Source organism: Nannospalax galili, unplaced genomic scaffold (genome assembly GCF_000622305.1).
Source record: "Nannospalax galili isolate Female #2095 unplaced genomic scaffold, S.galili_v1.0 scaffold530, whole genome shotgun sequence".
In the NCBI taxonomy this organism is placed as follows: domain Eukaryota; kingdom Metazoa; phylum Chordata; class Mammalia; order Rodentia; family Spalacidae; genus Nannospalax; species Nannospalax galili.
Genome location: NW_008328331.1, coordinates 441690 through 468264, shown reverse-complemented (window position 1 = coordinate 468264; position 26575 = coordinate 441690). Strand labels below are relative to the sequence as shown.

The following is a 26575-nucleotide window of genomic DNA, read 5'->3' as shown; positions in this document are numbered from 1 at the left end:
AAAAAAGTTTTAGAACCAGGTGCGTATAGAGAAATACAGAACCAATCCCACTACTACTATAAGGAGCGTAACCATCAGCATACATCCACACCACATTTCACTACTTTCACTCGGACCGGTCCTCCTCTCACTCTGGCGCGCGCCGCATTCACCACTCTCACTCTCACCTTCCAGATTCCCAAGGCTCCTGGTAATTCTCCCGAAGGGCGTCCACTCGGACTGCCGTAGGGTCAGGAGTTCGACCTTTTCCACTTCTGGCGCCAGCTTCCTGTCGTTAAGCTTCCTTCCCAGAGTCGGATCTCTCCAACCCCTAGGGCCAGGACTCGAACCTGGACTTCCCTGCTCAGGACTCGAACCTGAGACTTGTTACGAGGGCCTTCCTCGTATGAAACTCTGCCTCCATCCGTCTTTTGTTTTCCAGGGGTCCCCCCTCGAATCCGGGACGAGCCCCCAAAATGTTAGGGTCCGTAACTCGATGGGTCCCCTCCAGATAACAAATACACGAGATTGGAAATGTAAAAATCAAGCAGAGTCTTTACTTTTCCAGCTAGCTGGGGCCGATTGGCTTCCCAAGACATGCAAGTCTGGTCAGAATGATCGACCCCCATTCAGTTTCAGGTACAGATTATATAGGCCCACACAGTCATTACACAAAAAGCATTCCTCAGCAGACACTTTAATCAATCATCTAAAAGCTATAGTTTTGGTTAAACATCTTTTCCAGGAAGGGTAGATCTGGTGTAAGCCTGGTGCAACTTCCTTCTCTTTGGTCCTTATCGGTTATCTGGAAACAGGCCACAGGCCTACAGGACACATTGTAAATCAACTGAGTCTGGGGTCCAGGGTCCAGGAAGGAGGTTTACAGCACTTCAATTCTTAGCATTTCAACTAGGTTAATCATCCATGTGTGGTAGATAGCAGAACACGGAACAGGCAAGCTTAGCAAGTAAATCTAAATCAACATTTTAAACAGAGTTTTCTATCAAAATGCAGAGTTCTTACAGCATTCATCAAGGTATTTCATTTTTTTTTTTTTCCCCAACAAACCATCTCTCCAACCCCTAGTATTGTTTCTTGATATCAGTCAACTAAAGGAAACTTGCCTTCAGGGTGAGTTTGCTGGGAGCTTTTTTTCTTAATCCAGAAATAGATAATAAGTATATTAAATTCCATTTTGGCATTTGCTGGGCTGTGTGGTTTCTTCTCTTTTAGTCCATTTATATTATTGACAACATAAATAGATTTTTCTAGTGAAGGAGCATTCTCATATTTCTGAGAACAAAATTCCTACATGGTGATAGTATATTAATCCTAGAGGGAAATTCTCTACTTGGTTGTACTTATTCTTTAATACAGACCATATTGCTTTTGTTTTGTTTTATTTTTGGAGACAGGATCTTACTCTGTAGCCGAAGCTAACCTAAAACTCACTGTGTAGCACATGCTGGCCTCAAACTCACAATCCTCCTGCCTTAGCCTCCTGAGTGCAAAGATTATAGGAATGCTCCACTATACCTAGCTGAATCATGGATATTATAAAATTATTACTAGTATGTGTGTATGCATTATATGTGTGGGGACGTGCATGCCACAGCACATGTGTGGAGCTCAAAGGACAATTTTGTGGAGTTTGTTGTCTCCTTCCTTTACATATGTTCTGGGGATCAAACTCAAATCACCCAGGTTTGTGCAGCAAGTGCTTTTACCTTTTGGGCCTTCTTGCTAGCCCAATATTTTTTACACTCTATTAGTAATAAAGATATATTTTTCTTGTTACTTGGCTTAGGTATAAATGAAATTTTGTGTTTTATAAGCACAGTAAGGTGCTACATAGTAAGACCCTGTCTCATAAAAACAAAACAAAAAAGCCCTTAAGGATCCTGAAGCCCAGGGCATAGGATCCACACTGCTGGCCTGTGTGAGAAGACATAAGTCCACAGAGCTCTAGAAAAGAACGTGATTTTGTTCATATCACAATGTTCCAACACTTCACCTTGAATAATTTTTTTATATTTTGTTATTTGTGGTATGTACCTGCCATGACATTAATGTGCCATGACATTTGTGTGTAGGGGGGTGAGGTGGTCAGAGGACAAATTGTGGGAGTCAGTTCTTCCCTTCTGTGTGGGTCCTGGGGGCCAAACTCAGGCTGTCAGGCTTGGCAGCAAGCATCTTTACCTGATAAGCAACCATGCTGACTCTTGAGTATTTTTAGTAAGAAGGAAAAAAAAAAAAAATGTTAAAGGAAACAGCCTGTAATGCATAGTACACAATCTAAATCACCTGGCAAGAGAGTCTGAATGAGGAATTGGATTGTGATGGCCTGTGAGCATGCCTGTGGGAGATTTTCTTAATTAGGTCAATTAAGGTGGGAAGACCCGCCCTGAATGCGGGCAGCACCATTTCACGGGCTGGGCCCTAGCTGAGTGTAAAGGGGAGAGCAAGCATTCACTCACTCATCGCTCCCTCTCTCTTGACTATGATGTGATGTGACTAGCTGCTTCAAGCTCCTGCCATCTTTATTTGCCTCAACGATGGGCTGTAACCTGAAATTGTAAGCTAAAATAAACATTTTCTCCCTAAGTTGCTCTCCTCAGAGTATTTTATCACAGCAACAGAAATGAAGCTAATATACACAACTCTTCTATATTTCTGGATGTGCTTACTAAGGAAATAAGTAACAGCTGAAGAATTTTAAGGAATTCTATTGCAGGACCAAGTTTAATTTACACTAAACAAATAACCCTCAATTGAACTTTATCTTTTCACCCTCAGGAAGACCAAATTAAACTCTGAAATCATAAGCCTCTTGTGGCAAGATTACTTCTTTATCCCTAGTCAACATTTCATGGGTAAGAAAATGGAAAACATGCTCAGTACAGATTCATGTGGTCTCTTACTATCTAAGACACACGAGCTCTCCTAGGAATGGAGAGGGAGCAGTGACAAGGATCAAGCCCTCTTTTTTCTTAAAGTGCGATGATGGATGTTGGTGTTGGATGGTGTCATACTACATACCCATGCCAGCATATTTGACCCACAGTGGCCCTGAGCCCAGGGAAGATAGCCATGGGAGGAAGGAGAGTGAGGACACTTCAAATCAACCTCAGTTCCTAGAAGGAAATACTCTTCTTGAAGCTGGCATCATGTACAACTTTCCCATGCACATGAAAAAATATGCTCTCACAATTTTGGGGGTTTGGTTTTTTGGTTTGGGGAATTTGGGGTTTTGTTTATTTGTTTGTTGTTTGTTTTGAGATAGGTTACCATGTAAACCAGGCTAAACTTAGAACTATTTATGTAGCCAGGGATGACCTTGAACTCCTGTTTCTCTGCCTCTGCATCTCAAGTGCTAGGGTTACAGGGGTGAGCATCACACCCATCAACACTGGTAATTTTTATCTTTTACATTTATGGGGTACCTAGCAGAGTGTTTCAGTGTCTAAATGTATTCTGTATGTTCAGATCAGGGAAGGCACACCTACCTCCTCAACTGGTTATCATTTCTTTGTGATAAAAACATTCAAAATCCTTTTCTTCTAACTTTTGGAACACACAGTGATGCCATCTACCATGAGGCCTTCACCAGAGCTGGGCTGATGTTGTACAGCACACTGTACCTCCAGAAGTGAGCTAAATAAACTGCTTTAGTGTGTGTGGTGTATGTGTGCATGTGGATGCCAGAAGTTGACGTTGGGTATCTTCCTAAGTCATTCTCTACCTTACTGGTATTTTTTAAAAACTGTGTGTGTGTGGCCAGGTTGTGGTGTCACATACCTTTAATCCCAACATTCTGGAGGCAGAGGCAGGCGGATCTCTGTGAGTTTGAGCCCAGCCTGGTCTACATAGCAAGTTCCAGGACAGCTGGGGCTATAGGGAGACCCTGTCTCAAAAAGACAGAAAAAAAAAATTATGTGTATGAGTATATTGTCTGCATGTATGTGAGTGCACCCATGTCGTGCAATGCCGTGGAGGTCAGAAGAAGGCTTCAGGTTCCCCTGGAACTGGAGTTAAGGACGGTTCATAGCCACCATGTGGATGCTGGGAATTGAACCCGGGTCCTCTGCAAGAGCAGCCAGTGCTCCCAAGTGCCAAGCCATCTCTCCGGCCCCAAATAAAATATTTTTTTAAAAAAGAATTAATTCTGGCAGCTGGAGAGATGGCTCAGCAGTTAAGAACACTTAGTGGTCTTGAAGAGGACCCAGGTTCCCTTCCTAGCACCCACATCAGGTGGCTCATAACTGCCTGTAACTTCAGTTCCAGGGGTCACTGTCTTCTGGCCTCTGCAGGCACCTGCACACATGTGGTGCACATAAGCTCAGGTACACATACAACATGCACATAAAATAAATTTTTAAAGTATTTTATTTTTATTTTACGTGTATAAGTGTATTGCCTGCATATAGGTAGGTGCACCCGTGCCATGCAATGCCCACAGAAGTCAGAAAAGTGCATCAGATCCCCTGGAACTGGAGTTAGGGATGGTGTTAGCCACCATGTGAGTGCTGGGACTTGAACCTGGGTCCTCTAGAAGAGCAGCAGCCAGAGCACTTAATTGCTGAGTGATCTCTCCAGCTCCTAAATAATATTTTTTTTCATTGAGACATATCTCACTATGTAACCCTGGCTGGCCTGGAATTCACCATGTAGATCAGACCGGTCTGGAACTCACAGAGATCTGCCTTCTTTTGCAAGTGCTGGAACTAAAGGCATGTGCCACCATGCCCAGCTCCTTAAGGGTTTTTAAATTTTATCTACTTATTTATTTTAATTGTATGTGTATGAGTGGTTTGCCTGCATAGATCGTAGGTGCACCATGTGCATGTAATGTCCATGGAGGCCAGAAGAGGCCATCAGATCCTCTGGAACAGGAGTTATAGACCATTGTAAGCCGTTATCTGGGTGCTGAGAATTGAACCCCAGGTCCTCTGCAACAGTAGCCAATGCTCTTAACTACTGAGCCATCTCTCCAGCCCCCCTCCTTGAGGGTTTTTAAAACAATGGTGGCAGGTCATCTCTTCACTGCAGGTTTAGTTCTGGAGGACTGTGCTGTCATCACTGGAACCCACCCATGAGGAAGATGGCGACTCCTGGAACTATGATGGGGTGGGGCATTTGGAAAGAAGGTGAACAGATGACACACTTTAGCTGAGCCTTAGGACACTGCTGACTGAAATAAGCCAGTCACAGAAGGACACATGCTATATGGCAAAGGAAATGGCCTCCCTTGTTGAGGGGTGAATGTAAGGTGGAAGAACCCTTGAGGACAATTTGGCAGACTCCCTCAAAATTAATTCCACATATGTATCGCTATGTGCATACAGGTAATTATTACTCTAGTGCTTATAACAACAAAGACTGGCAGCAGTACAGGCAGCCCTTACCATTCTTACAGTGGCCTGCATGTGCTGTTAGAAGAGAGGTTGGTAACGGTGATGGAACTGACATTGGTCAGGGCTTGCCACATGACAGGTGCTGTAAATGCTTTACGTGGTTTTGGTGCATGTAATCTTGATTACATGCACCAATACATGCTGTATTGCTTTTCTTGTTACTTTACCAGAATGCGTGGCAAGAAGCAACTTAAAGGGGATGGGTTTATTTGGGCCAACAGTTTGGGAGGATACAATTCATCATGATAGAAGGCATGGTGGCAGACCATGGCAGTGGGACTATTACCAGAAATTTTGGGGGTCCTTTCATGGTCACCAGAGATAAAGGGGGAATCAGGGTCCCCTCTTAGGGTTCTTAGTCTCATTAACGAAAGAATTTGAGAATGGACTAAAACAGAAAAACCTCCAAGGGCATCAGCAGCTACATGGCTGATAGGGAAAGCATGCTTAGAAAAGAGATTGAAGAAAGGGAGGGATTCACTCTTCTCAAGAATCCAGAAAAACAGGCAACTTACAAAGCTCTGATTACTATGCATTAGTTATCAGGTTCTGGGAAGGGAAAGTACAGTATCTCATTAAAGAACTAATTATTCCACTTATCTCTTTAGCATGGCTTAAGGGTTTGTGTGACTGACCTGGTCCAACTGGAAGGTTAGGTCTCCACCCAGGATCTTCAAGGGCCTTTCTTGAACAGGAGCATGCTGCTAGGGCACCTCACCTCAGCACATCTCTGGAACAGGAAGGCCAGGAAAGGGGAATGCCAGTGCTCAGCTGACTTCCTCTTTTCCCTCTTTTCATTCAATCCACTACCGAGATAGTGCTACCCACATTCGGAGTAGGACTTCTTCCCTCAGTCAGTCCTCTCTGGCAACATCCTCATAGACATACCGAAAGGTGTGCTTCAATAATGCCCTAGACATTTCTTGATCCAGCAAGTTGATCAGAATTATGTATCTCAAAGATATGGAAATTAAGGTTTAGAGAGGTTAAGTAACCCAGAGTCACTGTAAGTGGCAGAGTTTTCTGGCTTTAGGATCCACTCCCTAGTCTCTTCACTGCAGCTGTTTCTTTGTATGTTCTGAAAGGAACTTTTGTAAGGGTAAGAGTACAAAACATGCTAGTATTTGCACAAAATGAGTGTGTGTGTGTGTTTCTGCATGCATGTACAAACACATACTAGAAGTGCTATACACAGAACTCAGGATGAGAAGTCTGTTCTAACTTACCTGCACTGTCTGATCCAGTAGCCATAGGCAACTTGTAGCTATTGAGCACTTCAAACATGGCTAATGGGACTGGAAAATTAAAATGCTTTATTTAATTTCAATTAAGTAGTGACTATTGTATTGACCAGTACTAATGAAAGTACAAAAAAGATTGAATCATGTGGTTTTAAAACCTTACTTTTAAAAAAACTTCTGCAGAAATGGTAGTTGGAAGAATAGGTTCCATAACTAATCATTTCAAAAACCACCGATATAATCCAGCCACTCCATTTAAGAGATGAGGAAACTAAAGGCCCGAAAAGTTGAGTCATCTTCCTGGAGTCACAGTCATAACAATGCCTTCATGACAAAAGGAGGCCATAATCGGGTTGTTTTTTTTCCCTCTTTGGGATAATAAAGGAAAGAAACAGCAAGCCTAGACTTTCGTCTCCTGGGTTCCCAGAATTATGTGAAAAGCCCTGTCAGCAGCTTGCTCATTCTTTGAGGGCAACCACATCATGCCTCCTCCATATCCCAGAATCTAGTGAGCCTTGTCCTGCCTGCTGTTCCTTATTCTGTGCACTATATAGGCCAGGGATCAGCATCATTAGGTTTGTTTTGCCCTCAGCATCTTCTACACAAACAGAATGGTTATAATGATTGATAATAAGAGGGATAAGGGGATTCCATCTATGATTTGGATATAAAATGTCCCCAGGCCCATGTGTTAAAGATTGGTCCCCTATTGGTGGAACTATTAAGTGATGATTGGATTATGAATTTGGTAGCTAAATGGGCTATTATGGGGTGAGGCCTAGCTGGAGGAAGTCAGTTCCTGGGGCCATGCCTTTGAAAGGTATATCTTGTCCTTACTTTTCTGTCTCTTTTTGTCCTGTTTTCCATGAAGCCAGTAGCTTTCCCTTTGCTGTGCCCTTATGTTAGGATATTTTTACCTTGCCACATGAATAAAAGCAGTGGAACTATAGCCAACCATGGATAGAAACCATTGAAAACATGAGCCCAAATAAACCTTTCCTATTTTAAATTATTTTCTCTTGAGTATTTTGTCATTAACAACAAAAGCTGACTGATGTATACTCAGCCTAGAGGGCCAAGTCATTAGTGAAGATGGTTCATCCAAAGATTTCTTTACCATTTCTTAGGTGAACTGGCATATGTAGATAAGCGTCAGCTAGGAGAAGGATTGATGAGTACAGGGATGCTGAACCCATAACTAAGCCTGGAAGGTGATCGTAGGATGAAGAAAATCAATAGAGCTGACAATAACCATGAGCTTTTTTTAGAAAAAATAACTGAAAGGGCTGCGCATGGTGGTATATGCCTTTTGATCCCAGTACTCTGGAGGCAGAGGCAGGTGGACCTCTGTGAGTTCAAGGCCAGCCTGATCTACATAGTGAGTTCCAAGACAGCTGGGGCTACAGGGAGACCCTGCTTCAAAAAAAAAAAAAAAAAAAAAAAGTAGAAAAAAATAACTGGAGAGTAAAGTTAGGTGAAATGAGGTGTAATTGACTTAATAGAAAGATAGTTGTGTTAGTTACTTGTCTCTTACCATGGAAAAATACCTAACAAAAGCAACTTAGGGAAGGAAATGTTCGTTTTTAGCTCATACTTCAAGGTGGGGAAATCGGTGCAGCAGGAACCTGAAGCAGCTGGTCGAGGTGGATCCACAGTCAAGACTCAGAGGGATGAATGTAGCTGCTCGCTCTTGTTTGCCTTTCCATTCCTTTTGGGACCCTAGCCCATGAAATGGTGATGCCCATATTTAGGGTAGATCTTCCTACCTCAATTAGACTAATCTAGAAAAATATCTCACAGATCCAAATATTCATTTCCATGGTGATTCTCAAATCAAAAGGCCTTTGACAATCAAGATTCACCATCACAGGAGCAGAGGAAAGGAATTTTGTAGGAGAAAATTCCAGGCTTCTCCCGAGGCCTAGGACATGGTCTGGGTCTGGGAATTCCTGTAGAGAATCACTTGAGATCCTAGCAGGAGACCGATAATAGGATGCCATAGGAGAGGCAGTCATGCTGAGTCAGGTCATTTCATCTTCCTTCACTATGGTTGCCTGCGTAGAGGCCAGCCCTGCTATACCACTTAAGCTACTGACAGGGCTAAGAAGGGTACCAGCATTTGTTTGGACCAGACACATGGGTCTGGAGTTATTGGGCAGCAGTACCCAGAGCTTACAGTAAAACTAAGCATCAGGATGCTGAAGCCAGAGAACTTCAGGAAGAGTGGAGATTGCTGTTTTTAAGTGAAAAGGGAAGAACCTAAGGGAGAAGCAAGCAAGATAGAAGCCTGTCTTAGTCTTTTTGTGTTGCTACAGCAGAATACCACCCACTGGATTATTTTAAGCAGTAGTTTGTTTAGATCACAGTTCTAGAAGCTCTGAATGTCCAAGAGCATAGTGCTAATATCCAGTAAGAACCTTTCTTATTGAGTCATCCCATGAAAGACAGAAAAGCTAGACTGTGTGTGCTAGAGTGGGGTGGGACATGGAGACTGATCTTTTCTCTGCCTTCCTTTTTCTGTTTTTACTTTTTTTCTGTCTAATTCTCCAGAAAATTGGATGATTCCTGCCCACAATGAGAGATCTTCCCCACTCACAAACCAGTCTCCTCTAGAAACACCAGGCATACTTAGAAATCATGTCTTACTAGTCCTCTAGGTAGTCCTTCATCAGAAGTTGACACTTAAAATTAACCATTCTAAGCCCCAGCCACTCACTCAACCACTCTTTCTAGCTCAGAAAGAGGCTGTACAGTATCTGCTTAAACATCTCTAGTGACAGAGGTAGTCCCTTGTTAAAAAACTTGCCCCAGAGGAGAGTTCCTTTTCCAGAATCCCTTGTAATTTACCCCTTTGCTGTGTAAAGCAGTATACAGCCTTTCCCAGATAGAGCTGCGGTGTGGTCAACTCATCTCCAGGCCTCATGGCCTCCAGTACGCCAATAAGAATAAAGTGAAAAATCATCAGGAACACAGAGACTGGCCCGAACACAGAGCTGCATCGATTACCTTATCTATAATTCCATATTTGTAATGTTGGCCACAACATTATGATTATTCCTTGTCTGTACTTTAGTATTTTTCACCATTTGTGAAACAACATTAAAACAAGTTAAATGGTTAAAAAAAAAAAAAGATTAAAGTGAAAGGAATCTTTGAACAGTGAACTTGTCCAAATTAATCTCTAATTTTAATGCAGTTTTGATTAAAATTCCAATAGAATTTCTTTCTCCTTAAATTTAGCTAAACAATTGTTTAAATTTATTCAGAAAAATTAAAAAAACAGCTAGTAAAATGGGCTGACACAATGGTTCAACAGGTAAAGGCACTTGCCACCAAGACTGATGACCTGTGTTTGATCCCCCAGAATCTACATGGTGAAAGGAGAAAACGGACCTCTACAAGTGACACTTTGACCTACACACACACACACACACACACACACACACACACACAATGGCACATAAATAAATAAATGTAATATTTTTTTTTAAATAGCCAAAAAATTTTTGAAAAAGATTAATAATGAAGCTGTGTTTGCTCTGCCTGTTTGGAAATACATCATAAGGCTGGGGAGATGGCTCCGTGGTTAAAGTATCTACTATAAAAATGTGAGTTTTGGATTACCAGAACTCATGTAAATGCTTCATGAGCATGGCAGTCTCCTATAATTCTAGTTTCAGAAGGCAAAGATAGGAAATCCCCAGAGCTAGTTGGCTACCAAGACTAGCCATTATCAGCGAACTCAGTTTCATTGGGAAATCCTTCAGTTGATAAGGTTGGAAGAAAAATCAAGGATGATTCCCAGTATCAACCTTGGGCTTCCACATACATGTGTATACATGTACACACATATACATGCATACCATATACAAAAATAAATAGAAAAAGGAACCGGGAAAGGAAATACTCCATAAATGGAGTGTGGTAAATATGTAGGTGCATCAGGAAAGAACAGATAAGTTAAGGAAATAATCCTAAGCAGAGCTCCTATGACTTGTGACTAAGATTATTCATGACACATTTAAGAGAGTTGTCCCTTTTTTTGGGGGGGGTCTTTTTTGAGACAGGGTGCTGGGTGTGGTGGTGCACGTCTTTAATCCCAGCACTCAGGAGGCAGAGGCAGGCAGATCTCTGTGAGTTCAAGGCCGGCCTGGTCTACATAGTGAGTTCTGGTACAGCTGGGGCTACAGGGAGACCCTTTCTCAAGACCTCCACCCCCCAAAAAAAAGAGAATATATTCTGGCCAGGGGTGGTGGTGCACAACTTCAGTCCCAGCAGAGGCAAGCTAATCTCTGTGACTTCAAGGCTAGCCTGGTCTACATAGTGAGCTCTAGGCCAGTTGGGACTACAGGGAGACCCTGTCTCGAAAAGACAAAAAAAAAAAAAAAAAAAAAAAAAAAAGAATATATTCTAATTATTAGTCATTTGCCTTACTTTTTAAATTTTTTTCATCATATAGAAACTTAATTATGTAGACTTTTCAACCTTTTATGTTTTTCTGTTTTTTCCATTTTCTGTCAGTGGCTTACTTTCCCAAGATTAGGAAACTGCAATCTGTGTTTTCTCCCAATATATTATAATTTCGTTTTTTAGATTTATCTGTCAGCTTGCCACTAAACAAGAGAGGGGATTCTCCTGGGGTGGTCAGTTTTCACACTGTAGCACTGGTATGAGAGCCGAACAGTGGCTGAGGAGGCAGCAAAGAGGGCAACTGAACAGCTCGTTGTGTGGGAGGGACCAGCATGAATAGGAAAGCATGCAGACAGAGGGCCCTGAAGCCTGTGTACAGGTACCAGAGAGTACATGGCCAAGGCAGGTTCACTCCAGCTTCCTCGGATAGCTTGAAACTACAACAGAGAAGCCAGGATTGAATAGGTGGGTGCATCTGTCTGAGACAAGGACTGCCTGCTGGTACAAGTACAGAGAGCAGACTGTAGGCCACATTTGTTTCTGTTCACAGGAACCCAGTTATTTGTGTTCTTTCTCACCACATCTTCAAAGTCGGTTTGGTCCTCCCTGAGCTGTTATTATACATGCTGAGTCTCAGTGAGGAATGAGTATCTTTTATCCTCTATGATCTATAAAGTATTATTTTACCAAAACAAATACAATAACTCAACCTGATACCAGGGTTGTAACAGTAAAGATCTATAATCCTGAGACATCCCCGGAGTGAGGACATTCAGGTCACCAAGAGTCTAGGCCAACTGGTTCCTGCAGGAATGACTGTGCAGTGTGTTCTCGTCTGTCTCCTGCCTTTTTCCCGGAGCTTTGCTCTTTTCCTTTGGTCTGTTTTTCAGCTTCCACACTTAGTGCACACACAGTCAGTCCTCCTCAGAGAAGATGGCAGCATAAGGTCACCAACAGACCAGCCATATCCTCAGTGGAGCTGAACCCAGGACATTTCAGCGCATGCTCCATAGCTCCTTTCCCCATGTGATTAATGTTTCTACCAAATGTGTTTCTAGGCAACAAATGCCAGATAAGATTAATCTAGAAGCAAATGATGGGGTTTTGCTTTGCTTCTGTCCCACTGTATTAAGAGACCTGCCTGGCCAGGCGTGGTGGCGCATGCCTTTAATCCCAGCACTTGGGAGGCAGAGGCAGGCAGATCTTTGTGAGTTCGAGGCCAGCCTGGTCTACATATTATTTTGATATATCACAGTGAAAGATTTATCGTCCTCTTTTTTTTTTTTTTTTTTTTTTTTTTTTTAAAAAAAAAAAAAAAAAAAAAAAAAAAAAAAAAAAAAAAGAAAAGAGACCTGCCTGTATATTCAGCCTTCTGGAATTGTAATGGCACTCAACCATTTCAGGAGGCAGCCTGTGATACTCGCCCAAGTTAGGGCCTAACCTTCTCAACTATGATCAGTGAATTCATTTTTCTTACATTTCTGTTGCTCTGATAGGAACAGAATTCTGTATCTTACTTTTTCATCTAAGAGTTCCTTTAAAAAGTAGCCTACTTTGGAGGTGCTTGGAATATTCACCCATATCTGAGAATTCCATAAAAAGAAAAAGGACTGGCTAAAAGCCCAGCTCTTTTGCTCCTTCTTCTTCCTGCTCAGCAAGGATCATGTACTCCTGTTTTTAGTCCCCTTACCTCTCTGGGATCTACAGCTTTCAACAATCTATTGATGGATTCACAGGGGAATAGTAAGGCAAGTCCTGTGACTCTTCCAAAATGACATGAGGGGGAAACAAATATCTGACAAAGCATATAGCAATTCATCTATGTCCTTTGAGTTATCCTTTATCCACATAGAACACAAACACTTGAATATGACCAGATATCCATATCACATCTGATAACTCTTCCTTAATAGAAATATGCCTCAGTGATGATTAGTGGAGCCACTTCCTCAATAGTCACAGCAAAGTGACCCTTGAGGTTATATGGCTATACGGCTCTAAACGGTTCTGAACAGGTTGACAGTCATCTTATTTGAGGTGTCATAAATATATTGATTTTCAGTCGTTTAACTGTGTTGAATTTGGGATTGTTCATTCCTGGTGCTCAAATGGAATTAGAAACTATTTCAGGGCTGAGGATATAGCTCAGTGGTAGAACACTTGCCTACCGTGCACAAGGTCCTTGGTTCAATATCCAAAACTGAAAAAGAGGAAAAAAAAAAAATACTTAATGTTCTTAAACTCCTCAGAGCTAGCTAGGTGTGGTGGCGCTCACCTTTAATCCCAGCACTTGGGAGGCAGAGGCAGGTGGATCTCTGGGAGGACAAGGCCAGCCTGGTCTAGGCCCTGTCTCAAAAAGACAAAAAAAAAAAACCTGGTTTTTTTGAGACTCTGTCTCAAAAAACAACAAAACAAAACACCAAACAACAACAACAACAAGAAAACAACTTCTCAGAGACCATTTCAAGTAGCATTCAGGGAAGAAGAACTGAGGTTGTTCCACTTAGTAATAAAAAGGGTACTGCTTTTATTTGGCAGTTTAATGTTCTTGAAATGGGTATAAATAGCATAACAAATTATAGTTGTTTTGCTTCCATCTCTACCAGTGTTAGAACAATAAAAAGTCTTAAACAGTTTACATGTAAGAGAAACATTTCCTGACCCAGATGTTGGGTTTGACTTCCTAACTAGATTTGGAATTTCCATAACAATCCCTTATTTTAAAAGGCAGGGACACTTTTTCCTGCTTCTTGCATAGTTTATATATGGACTTACTTGCTACTGATATGTATCTGCATTACAGTGTCTTTTTGGGAATGGGTCTGGGAGTCAAACTCAGGGTCTCACACATGATAGACAAGTGCCTAGGGAGACCCTGGGTCTCCAAAAACAAGACCAATAGACAAGCACTTTATCACCGAACCACCCTTAACTCTGAGTTCAGTCCCCAGCATAATAAAACAACAAACAAACAAACATATACCTCATCTCCCCCAGAAACCTGCTATCCACAGTCTGTTCTGAAACATCTGGGAACCTCAGTTCTCCGAAGGTAGTGTTTTGAATTTTGTTTGAATTTATTTTCCTTGAGGACAAAGAAAAAGATTTAATCTCATGAGCTTTTAGTCCCAATCTATTACTCATTTATAGCAATAGATCAAGAACTGTTCCCAAATGAAATTCCATTAACCTAGTATTCTGGATGACTTTTGGGCTTTGCCATGTCTTTGGCTCCATGTGGCCTCTCAGAATGTTTTTGGAGATTATGTAACATTATTGTCTTTCAAAAGACAAAATTATAGCAAATGTAATTGTAGATCTAATTAATTTTTGTTCCAGGGAAACCTCCACTCTACACGGAGAGCTCCCACTGGCAGAATGGTGGTGATGATGAGTAGAAACAAGGAAATAGAACCAATAAAACAGTAAAACTCATCAACTAACATCACCCCACTTTGGGGTACTTTTTTTAAGATCTGAAAGCAGAGGAGCCCTCCTTAATTTTCTAGGATCTCCCTGCCCTAGAGTTTTGGTTTAATGATAGCATTTGGCGTGAGGGACTGTCTCCCTTTGGTTTGCTCTGGTCTGCTGGTACTTTGTAAGTGCTCTGTCCAAGTCAATAGCCCCATGACTTGTTTCACACGTGCATAAAATATGTCTTGCATTTGGGGAAAAGAAAGATTTTAGCAATTTTCCAAAGCTTTAGGTATAGATTTTTGAAGGAAGAATGGGCAGAAAGGGAATCTGGCTCTTTGGATCCACAAATCACTTTGGCCAGTGCCAGAACAGTACACTCTACCCTGCTAGCCGGCTTCAGACAGTCCATGGTCCAGCACAGAAAACATGATTTCTTCACAAAGGTGAAAGTTCCTTCTAGACTCTGCTCCCCCCACTTCAGTCTTTTGTTCACTCTCAACCTACCTGCGAGTAGATCAAACTGCTGAGTGTGCTTCAGTGCTGTCACACAAGCTCATCCTGCCCCAGGGCCTGGCCCGCTCGCATCTGGCAGGGCAGCGTACCATAGCAAATAGCACCTGAGCTTTAGTGTCACATGGACCTGGCTTCAGCACTTGCAGTACGTGTTTGTGCTGCAGCTCTTTTGTGTGTAAAACGGGCATAACAGTACTTAACTGTAATGCACGCTCGCATTTCTCAGAATTACCACATACAGTTAAGTAAGCGTGCATGATGGCAGGCACATCAGAAGCATAGTGCACACATCACTCACTGCCTGTACCATCCCCACCATTTTTGGAGCTTGAGACTCATGCTTAAGGAACTCTCAACTAGATCACTGAGCATTTGCCTTCAAGGGCTAAAGGCAGTCTTTCTGCTGCAAATCTTTATTTGCTGGGTAGGTGTCAGAGCTGTTTCCAAGTGTGCTGCTGTGCTTGTTCCCATTTACTTAGATACCAGGGGCCATCATAAATAAAAAAGAACAGGTGGTCTGTGGAAAGAACACCTGGTGTCCCTTCCTCCAAGTCATAGACACATGAGACATGGATGTGGAGATGTGGGTCTCAGGCAACCTGTGTACATAAAATGTTTTTGTTTGAGGCAGAGAAAGATTTAGCAAGTTTTAAAAGCTTTAGGTATAAAGTTAAAGGTCCACCTGGCTCAGACTAACTCTGAGATGGCTCAGTAGGCAAGGCACTTACTACCAAGCCTCACTACCTGAGTTCGATCCCCAGAACCTACATGGTAAAAGGAGAGAACTGCTGGGCCTGATGCGCAGTCCTCTAATCCTAGCACTTGAGCAGCAGAGGCAAGCAAATCTCTGAGACTGAGGTCAGCCTGGCCTACATAGTGAGTTCCAAGCTTTGAGAAACAGCTACCACATCCAAGGAAGGCAGCAGGCACAAAAATTACCCACTCCTCACCTGGGGAGGTAGTGACGAAAAATAACAATACAGGACTCTTTCAAGGCCCTGTAATTGGAATGAGTCCACTTTAAATCCTTTACTGAGGATCCATTGGAGGGCAAGTGTGGTGCCAGCAGCCCGGTAATTTCAGCTCCAGTAGCGTATATTAAAGTTGCTGCAGATCTGAACCCTAACACAAGTCAACTGGGGCGACAAGGAGATCCTGTCTCAACAAAACAAACAGAGAGAACTGACTCCAGAAGGAAGGGAATTCAGCCTGTCCTTAGTTCCCTCCAGCTTTGCCTTCCACCAGGTAGGTCTTGAGTCTGAGTGAATAGATAGGTTGCATCTTCATAGCCTGTTTCTTTTCTCTGCCTTTTAGCACACAAATTTCTTCAGAAAGTATAAAATCAGAGTGTTTCCTGTGGAGCTGGAGAGATGGCTCAGCAATTAAAAGCACTAGCTGTTCTTACAGAAGACCCAGGTTTGAAGCCCAGCACGCTCATGGCTACTAACAACTGCCCATAACTCCAGTTCCAGGGGCTCCAACACCCTCTTCTGTCCTCCGTGGGCATTGCATCACACGTATGCACTTGCTTGCATATATGCACACAACACATACATACACATAAAATAAAAATAAAGCAAAATGCCGGGCATAGTGGTGCACACCTTTAATCTCAGCACTTGGGAGGCAGAGGCAGATGGATCTTTGTGAGTTTGAGGCCAGTCTGGTCTACATAATGAGTTCCAGGACAGCTGGGGCTACAAGGAGACCCTGTCTCAAAAAGACAAAAAAAAAAAAAAAAAAAAAAAAGCGCAACTGAAACCAAAACCCATTTATTATCAACCCTAAAAAAATTTTTTTCACGACACAGGTTGTGCTGGATAGCTTTAGTGTCAACTTGACACACCTGGGTTGAGGGAGCCTCAATTGGGGAATTTCCTCTATTGGATTGGCCTGTGGTCATGTCTGAGGGCATCTTCTTGATGAGTGATGTGGGGGGGCCCAGCCCAGTGTGGGTGGTGCCACCCCTGGGCAGGTGGGCCTATGTAGCATAAGAAAGCAGGCTGAGCAGGGGCCAGGGGAGCAAGCCAGTAAGCAGTATTCTTCCATGGCCTGTGTTCCAGCTCCTGCCTCCAGGTTCCTGCCCTGAGTTCCTACCTTGGGCTCCCTGATGAATTGCGACCTGGGAGATGTAAGCTGAATAAACCCTTTCCTCTCCAAGTTGGTAGTGGTCAGAGTGTTTTGTCACAGCAGTGAAGAAACAAACTAGAACACAGGTGCATTTACCTACATGTAGGCAATACACGCATATACATAAAATAATAAATAAAATTTTTAAAAATTATACCATATCTTACTATGTATTTCTACCTGTGTTACAGTCTCCAAATCTTCTTTGCACTCACTTTAAGAATTCCATGAAGTCTACCTCTCCCACTACAGCCTAACTTCATCTCCCTTCTTTTAAGCTGCAAATCGCCACCGATAGAATCACTCCAAACCAACTCAGGGTAGCCAGAGAGCTGACTAATTTTAGTGTTGTCCTTGGCCATTGTCAGGGGAGAGGCTGTTAGTGTCTACTGCCTCAGACAGCCACCATCACTCTTTTTGTTTTGGTCTTTGCCTGTTTTCTTGGTACAGTTTCCTCACGATTAAAGTGTTCTGAAGAGCCAGAGGGCCTCCCTGCATGCCCCATTGACTGGGGAGATTGTAGGAAGGATCCCTACACTCAACACAATTCCTAAGGTTCCCTTTTTGAGTTCTTAGTCTCATTAATAAAAGAATTTTTTAGTGGACTCAGAAGGAAGTTTGAGAACAATTTTAATAAAATTTAAAGTAAAAGTAGAGGCAAACTGAAAATCCCAGAAGCCACCAGGAGAAGGGGAGATACTCATGCCTTTTAAGTTATCCATGGAGGTCAGAGGAAACATTAAAAAGCCCAGAGTGTCAGGGACAACAAGCTTAAGAGTACTGAGCCACTGATCTGAGTTCAGAGGGCACCCAATCCCAAGCTTTTGTGTTCCAGGGCAAATGATTGCACCAGGGACACCTGTTTAAAAATAAAAATAGAGACGCTTATTAAGAAAGGAAAGCACTCCTAAGCTGAAGGAGAAGTCCAATAAGCATCCAGATGGTATAAGTACACACACACACACACACCCCCACACACACACTTTGTTAGATGAAGCCTGGGTCAGGAAGGGTTTCCAGCCTAACTCTATGAACTAACTGGCTTCTTTCATCTCTAACCTTTTTTTTTTTTTTTTTTTTAGAGTAGCCCCAGCTGACCTGGAACTCACTCTGTAGACCAGGTTGGACTTGAACTCATAGAGGTCCACCTGCCTCTGCCTGGGATCAAAGATGTGCACCACAGACCTGGCTCATATCTTTTAATCTTTGATGTTTCAGTTTAGTCCCCATTTTCCTGCCATAGTTCCATCCCCACCCCCAAAGCTGTGGTCCACAAAGTCTTTTTGAAGAGCAGAAGAATGATGGTTAATCAGTCAGATGGTTAATAGCAACTTCCATGCTGATGAGGAATAACGTCCCTGACTAAAAGGGACCACAAGATTCTTTCCCTATATTATCTGCTAATTGGAGAGAGGCTTTGGATTCCCAGTAATGGGGGATTGACTGGACTCCCTCTGTCATAGAGAGTTACGTATGAAATCATTGTCTATCCTAGAAGACACACATTTTACAAGGTTAAAATACAAGGCTTAAATAAGACTAACATGATTCTGCCAATTGATGGTCTCAGACAGGGCAAGGTCCAGGGAAGCCATGGCCATGTTTAGGGTTGAGAGCCCTTGGTTTGTTGTTCTTTTTTTTATTTGTTTTTTTTAAATCTGATTGTTATATATTAAGAATGTGCTAGGAAACAAAGGAACAATATTTTTTGGTCTCTTTTTTTTTTTTTCAGTCTTTTTGAGACAGGGTCTGCCTGTAGCCCCAGCTGTCCTGGAACTCACTATGTCGACCAGGCTGGCCTTGAACTCATAGAGCTCTGCCTGCCTCTGCCTCCTGAGTGCTGGGATTAAAGGCGTGCACCACCACGCCCAGCTTTTTTTGGTCTTTTTTGAGACAGGGTCTTCCTCTAGCCCCAGCTGTCCTGGATTCACCCTGGAGACCAGGCTGGCCTCAAACTCACAGAGATCTGCCTGCCTCTACCTCCCTAGTGCGTGCGCCACCATGCCCAGCACAAAAGAACAATTTTAAGAATGAATTTGATAGTGAATAATGTGAGGTTGTAACCACTGAGTAACAAGAGTGTCAAAGAAAAATAATGAAAACCAGAGCGTGGAGTAAGGTTAGCACTGTTGATATATTCAGATAAACCTATCTAAACAGGTTTATAGAGAGCTTCTCTTTGCTGGGGCAGCTGTGATTGTCTCATCTGGTGTGACAGTAACCGATCTTTTTTCCCCTATACTTTGATGCTGATATTTAAGACCAGTAGGTGTTCAAAAAGTAACCTTTTAATTTATTTATTTTTACTGTTAAGGCCATCTGAGGGTCTGGTCCTCGGGGGTCACTTGGGACTTGGGAGGAGCCTCTGGATATTTTATTAGTTTTGTTTAAACAGTTGTGGCATCTTGCTGGGATCAGTCAGGGTCTTGCTGACCCTGCCACATCCTTTGGAGGCATAGGGAACATGTCCCTCTGTGTTTGTGTTAAACCTCCTCTTAACAGAATGTATACTGGCTAGAGTCTATATCTAAGTTTCCACAGCCTCTCTGATCCAGAGAACAAGTGATTCCCAGAGCTACGAGGTTGTTTTGAAAGATGACCCATAGTCCCTTGAGACCTAGAGATCTTGGCAAGCAAGGACCAAAATTACTCCCCCTGTCCATATTAGTATAGGACTTCCTGATATGTTAGTGAACACCCAGAAGATATTGAAGAACAAATCCAGTTTTAAAATTTAGCTGCTGAGGACCACATAGATAAAGCTTGACAGGGACAGATTTTTTTTTTTAATTTTTAAATTTATTTTTATTTTATGTGTATGAGTATATTGCCTGCATGTGTGTAAGTATACCCGTGTGCACTTGCTGGGGTAGCCGTGGAGGTCAGAAGAGTGCATCAGATCCTCTGTAACTGTAGTTATTGATGGTTGTGAGCCTCTGTGGGTGCTGGGAATAGAACCCAGGTCCTCTGCAAAAGCAGTCAGTGCTCTTAACCACTGCACCATCTCTCCAGCCAGGGACAGATTTTTTTTTTTTTTTTTCTGTCTTTTTAGTGCTGGGATTAAAGGTGTGTAGCTCTGTAAGTTCAAGTCCAGCTTGGTGTGCGTAGTGAGTTCCAGGCCAGCTGGGGCTACAGAGAGACCCTGTCTCAAAAAGACCAGATAGATATATGATAGATAGATAGATAATTAGATAATTAGATAGATAGATAGATAGATAGATAGATAGATAGATAGATAGACAGACAACTTAAAGAAAACTGAAAGCATAGGGTTAATCATTGTCGCAGTCTTCTACCATTCTAGGAATAGTAGAGCCTAGAGGGTCATCTCCAAATGAGGGTAATTGTCCCTGGATTAAAAGCCATCCTGTACTGAGAGCCAGTGAACTTTTCCAAGCAACCAGAGCCTCTTTAGACCGTTTGTAGAATCAGCTGAGACACAATCAACCAAATAAACTAAGACTGTTTATCTATGTTTTGTTTTGAATTTGAACTAACTTGGCAGTTTCACTTAATATAACCATTTACTTATAATCCAGTTTGATACCAGGTAAACATTAAAACATATAAATACGTATAAATAACGTGTATATACACGTAGCCATATATAAAGTTAGATTTTTTAAAAATATTGAAGATTTTGTATAACTTGTCAGTTTTAAGTTCGACTGTTAGTTAGCTCATGTTTTAATCGCTAGTCTTAATCCAAAATCTGTACCTTTTTTTTTTTTTTTTTTTTGAGACAGGGTCTCACTGGGTAGCCCTGGCTGGTCTGGAACTTGCTATATAGACCAGACTGGCCTCAAACTCACAGAGATCTGCCTGCCTCTAACTCTCAAGTGCTGGGATTAAAGACATGCACCATCACACTCAGCAAATTTAATAATTTTTTTAAAATATTTTATTTATTATTTTTATTTTATGTGTTTGAGTGTATCGCCTGCATGTATGTGAGCGCACCCGTGTCATGTAATGCTGCGGAGGTCAGAAGAGGGGTTTGGATTCCCCTGGAACTGGAGTTAAGGACAATTCGTAGCCACCATGTGGGTTCTGGGAATCATACCCAGGTCCTCTGCAAGAGCAGTCAGTGCTCTTAACTGCTGAGCCATCTCTCTAGCCCCACATTTTAAGAACCCGTTTTAGAAAGAAATTATTATTAATCTCTGTATCCAGTGTCAAATTTTATAGCCTAATGAAACGTATGACCCCAATGAATGTTGTTTTATATTATTAAATATTATTTTAAAATTTTATGAGAGCCAGGTGTAGTGGCACATACCTTTAATCCCAGTGCTCAGGAGACAGAGGCAGGCAAATCTCCGTGAGATTGAGCCAGCTTGGGCTACATAGTGAATACCAGATCAGCTGGGGCTACAAGGAGACCCTGTCTCAAAAAACAAACAAAAAAAAAATTTGTGAAACAGTTAATGGACTCAAAGGATATTTTGATAGGTTTTAATAGAATGTACTTATAAGACCTTTTAACAACGTATCTACAAGCACTCACATGCATACATATGCCTGCACACTTTAATGTTAAGTATATAAAGTCATTAAAAAAAATTTCAGCACACAGGAAAAACATAGTAAAATATTTAAATGGCCACTGATTTGTTACTCCATTATTTTGAGAAATTCTAGGGGCAGATTGAGTTCCAATCCATGCTATCCCAACATAGAATGACATACAAACAATTATGTGGAAACATATGTGAATACACATGACACAATTATATAAATGAGGTAAAAAGTTCCCATCTCTGTCTTTGGAGGGAGCAAGGTTAATTCTTGAGAAGGTCTGTAAGACTTACTTTTGTTCATCTGTCAGTCTGTCTTGAGTACCCTCAGTCCTGTAAAGTGATCATGACTGGGGTGGGTTTTCATGACACATGTATGGAAGTCAGAAGAGAACTTGCAAGAGTCAGTTCTCTCCTTTCACCATGTGGGTCTTGGGGAGCAAACTATCAGATAAAGCTTCCTCTATCACTGTGTACCAAGCCATCCCCACCTTGTCACCTGCCTTAAAGGAGGAGCCTTTGGACCTTGCTAGTCCTGTGTGCTAACAGGGAGACTGTTGAGCCTGAGGGGTTCTCTCTCCTGCCTGAGGAACTGTTCCTGTTGCAAGATGGAGCCTAGAACAGAAACTGCCTCGCAAACAGCTCATGGCACTATTCTTGTTTTGTCTTGGTCTACTTGTTGACTGGGTTGCGCCTGATGGGGATGGGGATGGTGGTGAAGGGGATAGAGATGGTGGTGAAGGGGATGAGGATTGTGGTCATTCATCCTTGGCCAATAGTATGGGAAATGCTGGGATATAAAAGCTCTCCTGGAGGGTTATTATGAAACAAGATATCTGACAGTGTTCAATGGCTCCCCCAGGGGAGCAAACAGAAATTCCCTACTGTTCTGCATTTGAAGTCTCATTTCCCCCCTACAACACACCCCATCCTGTGATGGATTTGAGCCACAACAGGCCATTTCTGCTACCAAAATTAATATACTCCCAGAAAAGTTGGATAGTTCATTCTTACATGTCTTTACCCAAGTCCAAAGATAGATACTTCTCCCCTGTATTTTGTAACAGTACACATGTACATTAATACTGTTTTTCTCTCTCCACAGAACATTGATATCACCAATTTCAGCAGTAGCTGGAGTGATGGCCTGGCCTTCTGTGCTCTGCTCCACACCTACCTGCCTGCCCACATCCCATACCAGGAGCTGAACAGTCAGGAGAAAGTAAGTCACTGCCTGCCCCATCCTGGTTCCCCTCTAGGAAGGCTCAGGGCTCGGGTGTTGAGCCAACACTGGGTGGGCATGGAAGGCTGGAGTAGACAGGGAGGATGTCCACTCTCAGGCACAAATAAATGACTGAATGTGTGGTTGCAGCATGGTGTCCCATCCTCAGCACTCAGAAAATCACAGTGCATGTTAACACATTTATGACATCAGGATGTCCAGCTGGGGCTGCAGAGATGGCTCAGCAGTCAAGAGCATTTGCTGCTCTTCCAGAGGACCCAGGTTCAATTCCAAGCACCCACATTAGGTGACTCACAGTCACCTGTAACTCTAGCTCCAGAGAACCTGCCACCCTCTTCTGATGTCTATGGGTACTCACACATACATGTGCAGACACATAAAGAAAAAAAAATTAAATCTCCTAAAAATATATGTCAGGGCTAGAGATGGCACTGGCTGCTCTTGCAGAGGACCTGGGTTCAGTTCCCAGAACCCACTTGGAGGCTAACAACCATCTGCAACTTCAGTTCCAAAGTATCTGATACCCTCTTCAGGCCTCTGTGGGCATTGCACACATGGGTTTCTTTACATACATGCAGACAAAACACTCGTAAAATAAAAATAAACACAACCAAAATAATAATAATTTATGTCAAGCGAGTGGTGCACCTATGTAATCCCAGCACTCAGAAAGTTGAGGCAGGATGATTACAGATTTGATTACCTTGGAGTACATAGTGCAACCTTGATTTGGGAGGAAAAAAAAATAGACTTAAAGATATCCAACATTAAATAAATCTATGTGGTCTCATTTAACCCAATATATATCAGATCCATAGATTTTTTTTTTTTTTTTTTGTTTGGTTGTTTTTTTTTTTTTTTTTTTTTGGTTTGGTTTAGTTTTTCTGTAATTTCCCATAACAGGGGTTGGCAAACATTTTTTGTTAAGAGCCAAATAGTTAGCTTTATCAATTGATCTATGTTACAGCTGTTCAAGTAAAACTGAACTAAAACATCCATGGACAATGTTTAAATGTGTGGTCATAGCTGTGTTCCAATAAAACTTTATTTTTTAACACAAGTTGTAGGCCAGGTTTTAGCCCATAGGCCCTAATTTGCTAACTCCTGACCTAGAAGTTCCTGCAAAGTCATAAGCCACTGTGCACTTTGGAAAACGCTGTGCTGGGCCCTGAGCTCATTCTCTCCAAGTATTTGTGGCAAGCATGGTGCACTGTTAACAAAGACAACAGTGAACATAGACATAGTTTTTTTGCCCTTATGTGGTAGAGAAAACATGAGTGAGTAAATGTATAACAAGAAACTATAAATAAGTAAGTTGTAAAAGAGCCAAGAGAGGGCCAGTGAGATGGCTCAGCAGGGAAAAATGCTTAGCACCTGCTGGCAAGGCTGGCAACATTTCAATCCTGGGAACTCATGTAAAGGTGGAAGGAAAAAACTGACTTGAAAAAGTTGTCCTCTGACCTCCTTATGTACACTGTGGCACCCGCTTACCCACACACACCATACACATGATACTAATATACAAAGTAAGAACCAAGAGAGAAAGAGCACTGTGAAAGTGAACAGTGGGGATCAAACCCAGGACCTCTGTGCTAAACAAGTGCTCCACCTCTGAAGTTCATTCCAGCTTGCAGCAAGGTCTGGACAACTGGGACACATTTCTAAGGAGCTGGAATCTGAAGAGCAAGCATGGAATGCACAGATGAAAATGCCCTTATATGGGCAGGAGGGACGGCTCAGGGGTCAAGAGGCCCTGAGCTCAGTTCCCAGCACCATGTCAGGCAGCTCACAACCACCTGTAACTCCAGCTCCAGGAGATTCTACACCTTCTTCTGACCTCTATAGGCACAGACAGACAGACAGACAGACACACACACACACACACACACACACACACACAATTAAAAATAAAGTGAAAATCTAAAAGAATAAGGTATAGAGCAGTTAACAGAGATGTTCAGCATCAACCTCTGCCCCCCCGCCCACACACACACAGGTACACATTTACACAAAGAAAACACTGGGGGGAAAAAGAGCAAATGTGGAGGACAAGGTAGTGGTGCAGAGCAGGACGAGGGCTTTCTAGGGACGAGGAACAGCATGGGTGCTGTGAAGAATACGGAAGGTGGCAGTGACTGGAGTTCAGCACCAGCTGGAGGTCCGTGGTAGGAAAGAGTGACCTGGGATGATTTGCAAGGGGTAGACCCCATTGGGCTTCCTGCCAAGCATGACTCTAGTAAGAACTTTGTGTTTTCCTCCACGCTGGTTGAAGATTTCTAAAAAATGGGGAGACATGATTCAAGTTCAGAAGAGTTCTCTGGCTTTTATGTGATAAAATGGATTGAAGAGAACAAGAATGAAAGGACAAGTTTGGAGCCACCCAGAAGCTTGACTTCTCAACTTCATCCACACACGTGAAGTAGGGTGCTAACAGTACAGGTGGAAAAGTGTAGAAAGTTTCAAGTAGATCCTGGACAGAGTCACCTGGACTTAGGGTTGTTTGTAGGGAGAAAAGGAAGAAGTCAAAGATGACTTCTGAGTGTCCAGTTTGACAGGATTTGGGGGATGGAGATGGCGTAAATACTTAAGATTCTGTTTCTGTTTTCCCACATCAGGATTTAAATCTATTCCAGAGAATTCTTGTGACAATGATAATAACTGAACAAATTACTTCATTTTTAAGTTGTTAATCAAGGTTTTTCAGTGAAGCAGAACGAATGGGAACAGAACAAAAAAGAGGAGGTGGGTTAAGGAAGGGGTCAATGATTGTTGAAGCCGGCAAGCCCCAAACCTGCAGGATAAGCCAACAGCTCAGGGAATAGTCAGCCATTCAAGTCTGAAGGCCATCTACTAGCAGAGTTCCCTCTTCTCACAGGTCCCTTTGTCCTTTTAAGGCCTTCAGCTGATTGGATTAGACTCCTCCGAATCCTGAGACATTTGCTTCCAAGTGCTGAGATTAAAGGTGTACGCCACCACACCAGGCCACAACCACCACACCGGGCCACAAATGTAATTGTTAATCTTGGCTTTGAAATACCTTCCTAGAGGACTGACAAGATGGCCCAGTGCTTGCCACCAAATCTGATAACCTGAGTTCAATATCCAGACCCACATGGTAGCAGGGGAGAACCAACATCCGCAAGTTGTTCTCTGATCTCCACATATGCACTGTGGTTCACATGTGCATACACAATGGATGGATGGATGGTGGATATAATAAAAATTTAAAGAAATAAGTACCTTCCTAGAAATACCCAAAATAATGTTTGACTTAAATATCTGGATACCATACATAGCCAAGGTGGCACAAAAAATTAACTATCACAGAATATTTTACAACACTGGAGATGTAGCTAAGTGGTGGAGCACTTACCCAGCGTGCACCAGGACCTAGGTTCAATTTCTAACCTTGAAAAATAAAATTTTAGCTGAGTATGGTGATGTATGCCTTTAATCTCAACACTTGGAGACAGAGGTAGGTGGATCTCTGTACTTTGTATGCTGTTAAGTCTGAGGTGTCTGAAATATTCAAGTGGTGATGTTAGGCTGGCAATTGGATAGCACATCAGAGAATTTGGATGGGAAACTGGAGCTAGAGTACAGATGTGGGACTAATCAGTGAAGATGTGCTGTGTGGTGAGACCCTTGAGGTGAAGAAATGCTCTGTATTGTACTGTCCAGTAAGACAGCCACCAATGACATGAGATGTTG

General features: G+C 42.4%; 1 protein-coding gene across 1 annotated transcript in view; it reads left to right on the top strand.

Moving 5' to 3' along the window:
* Positions 1-26575, top strand: part of Specc1 (sperm antigen with calponin homology and coiled-coil domains 1) — a 330607-nt gene that overhangs the window by 284883 nt on the left and 19149 nt on the right. Inside the window, exon 13 of the mRNA XM_008825314.3 lies at positions 22727-22843. Within this exon, the coding sequence (XP_008823536.1) occupies positions 22727-22843 (117 nt within the window). The remainder of the gene's footprint in view (positions 1-22726; positions 22844-26575) is intronic.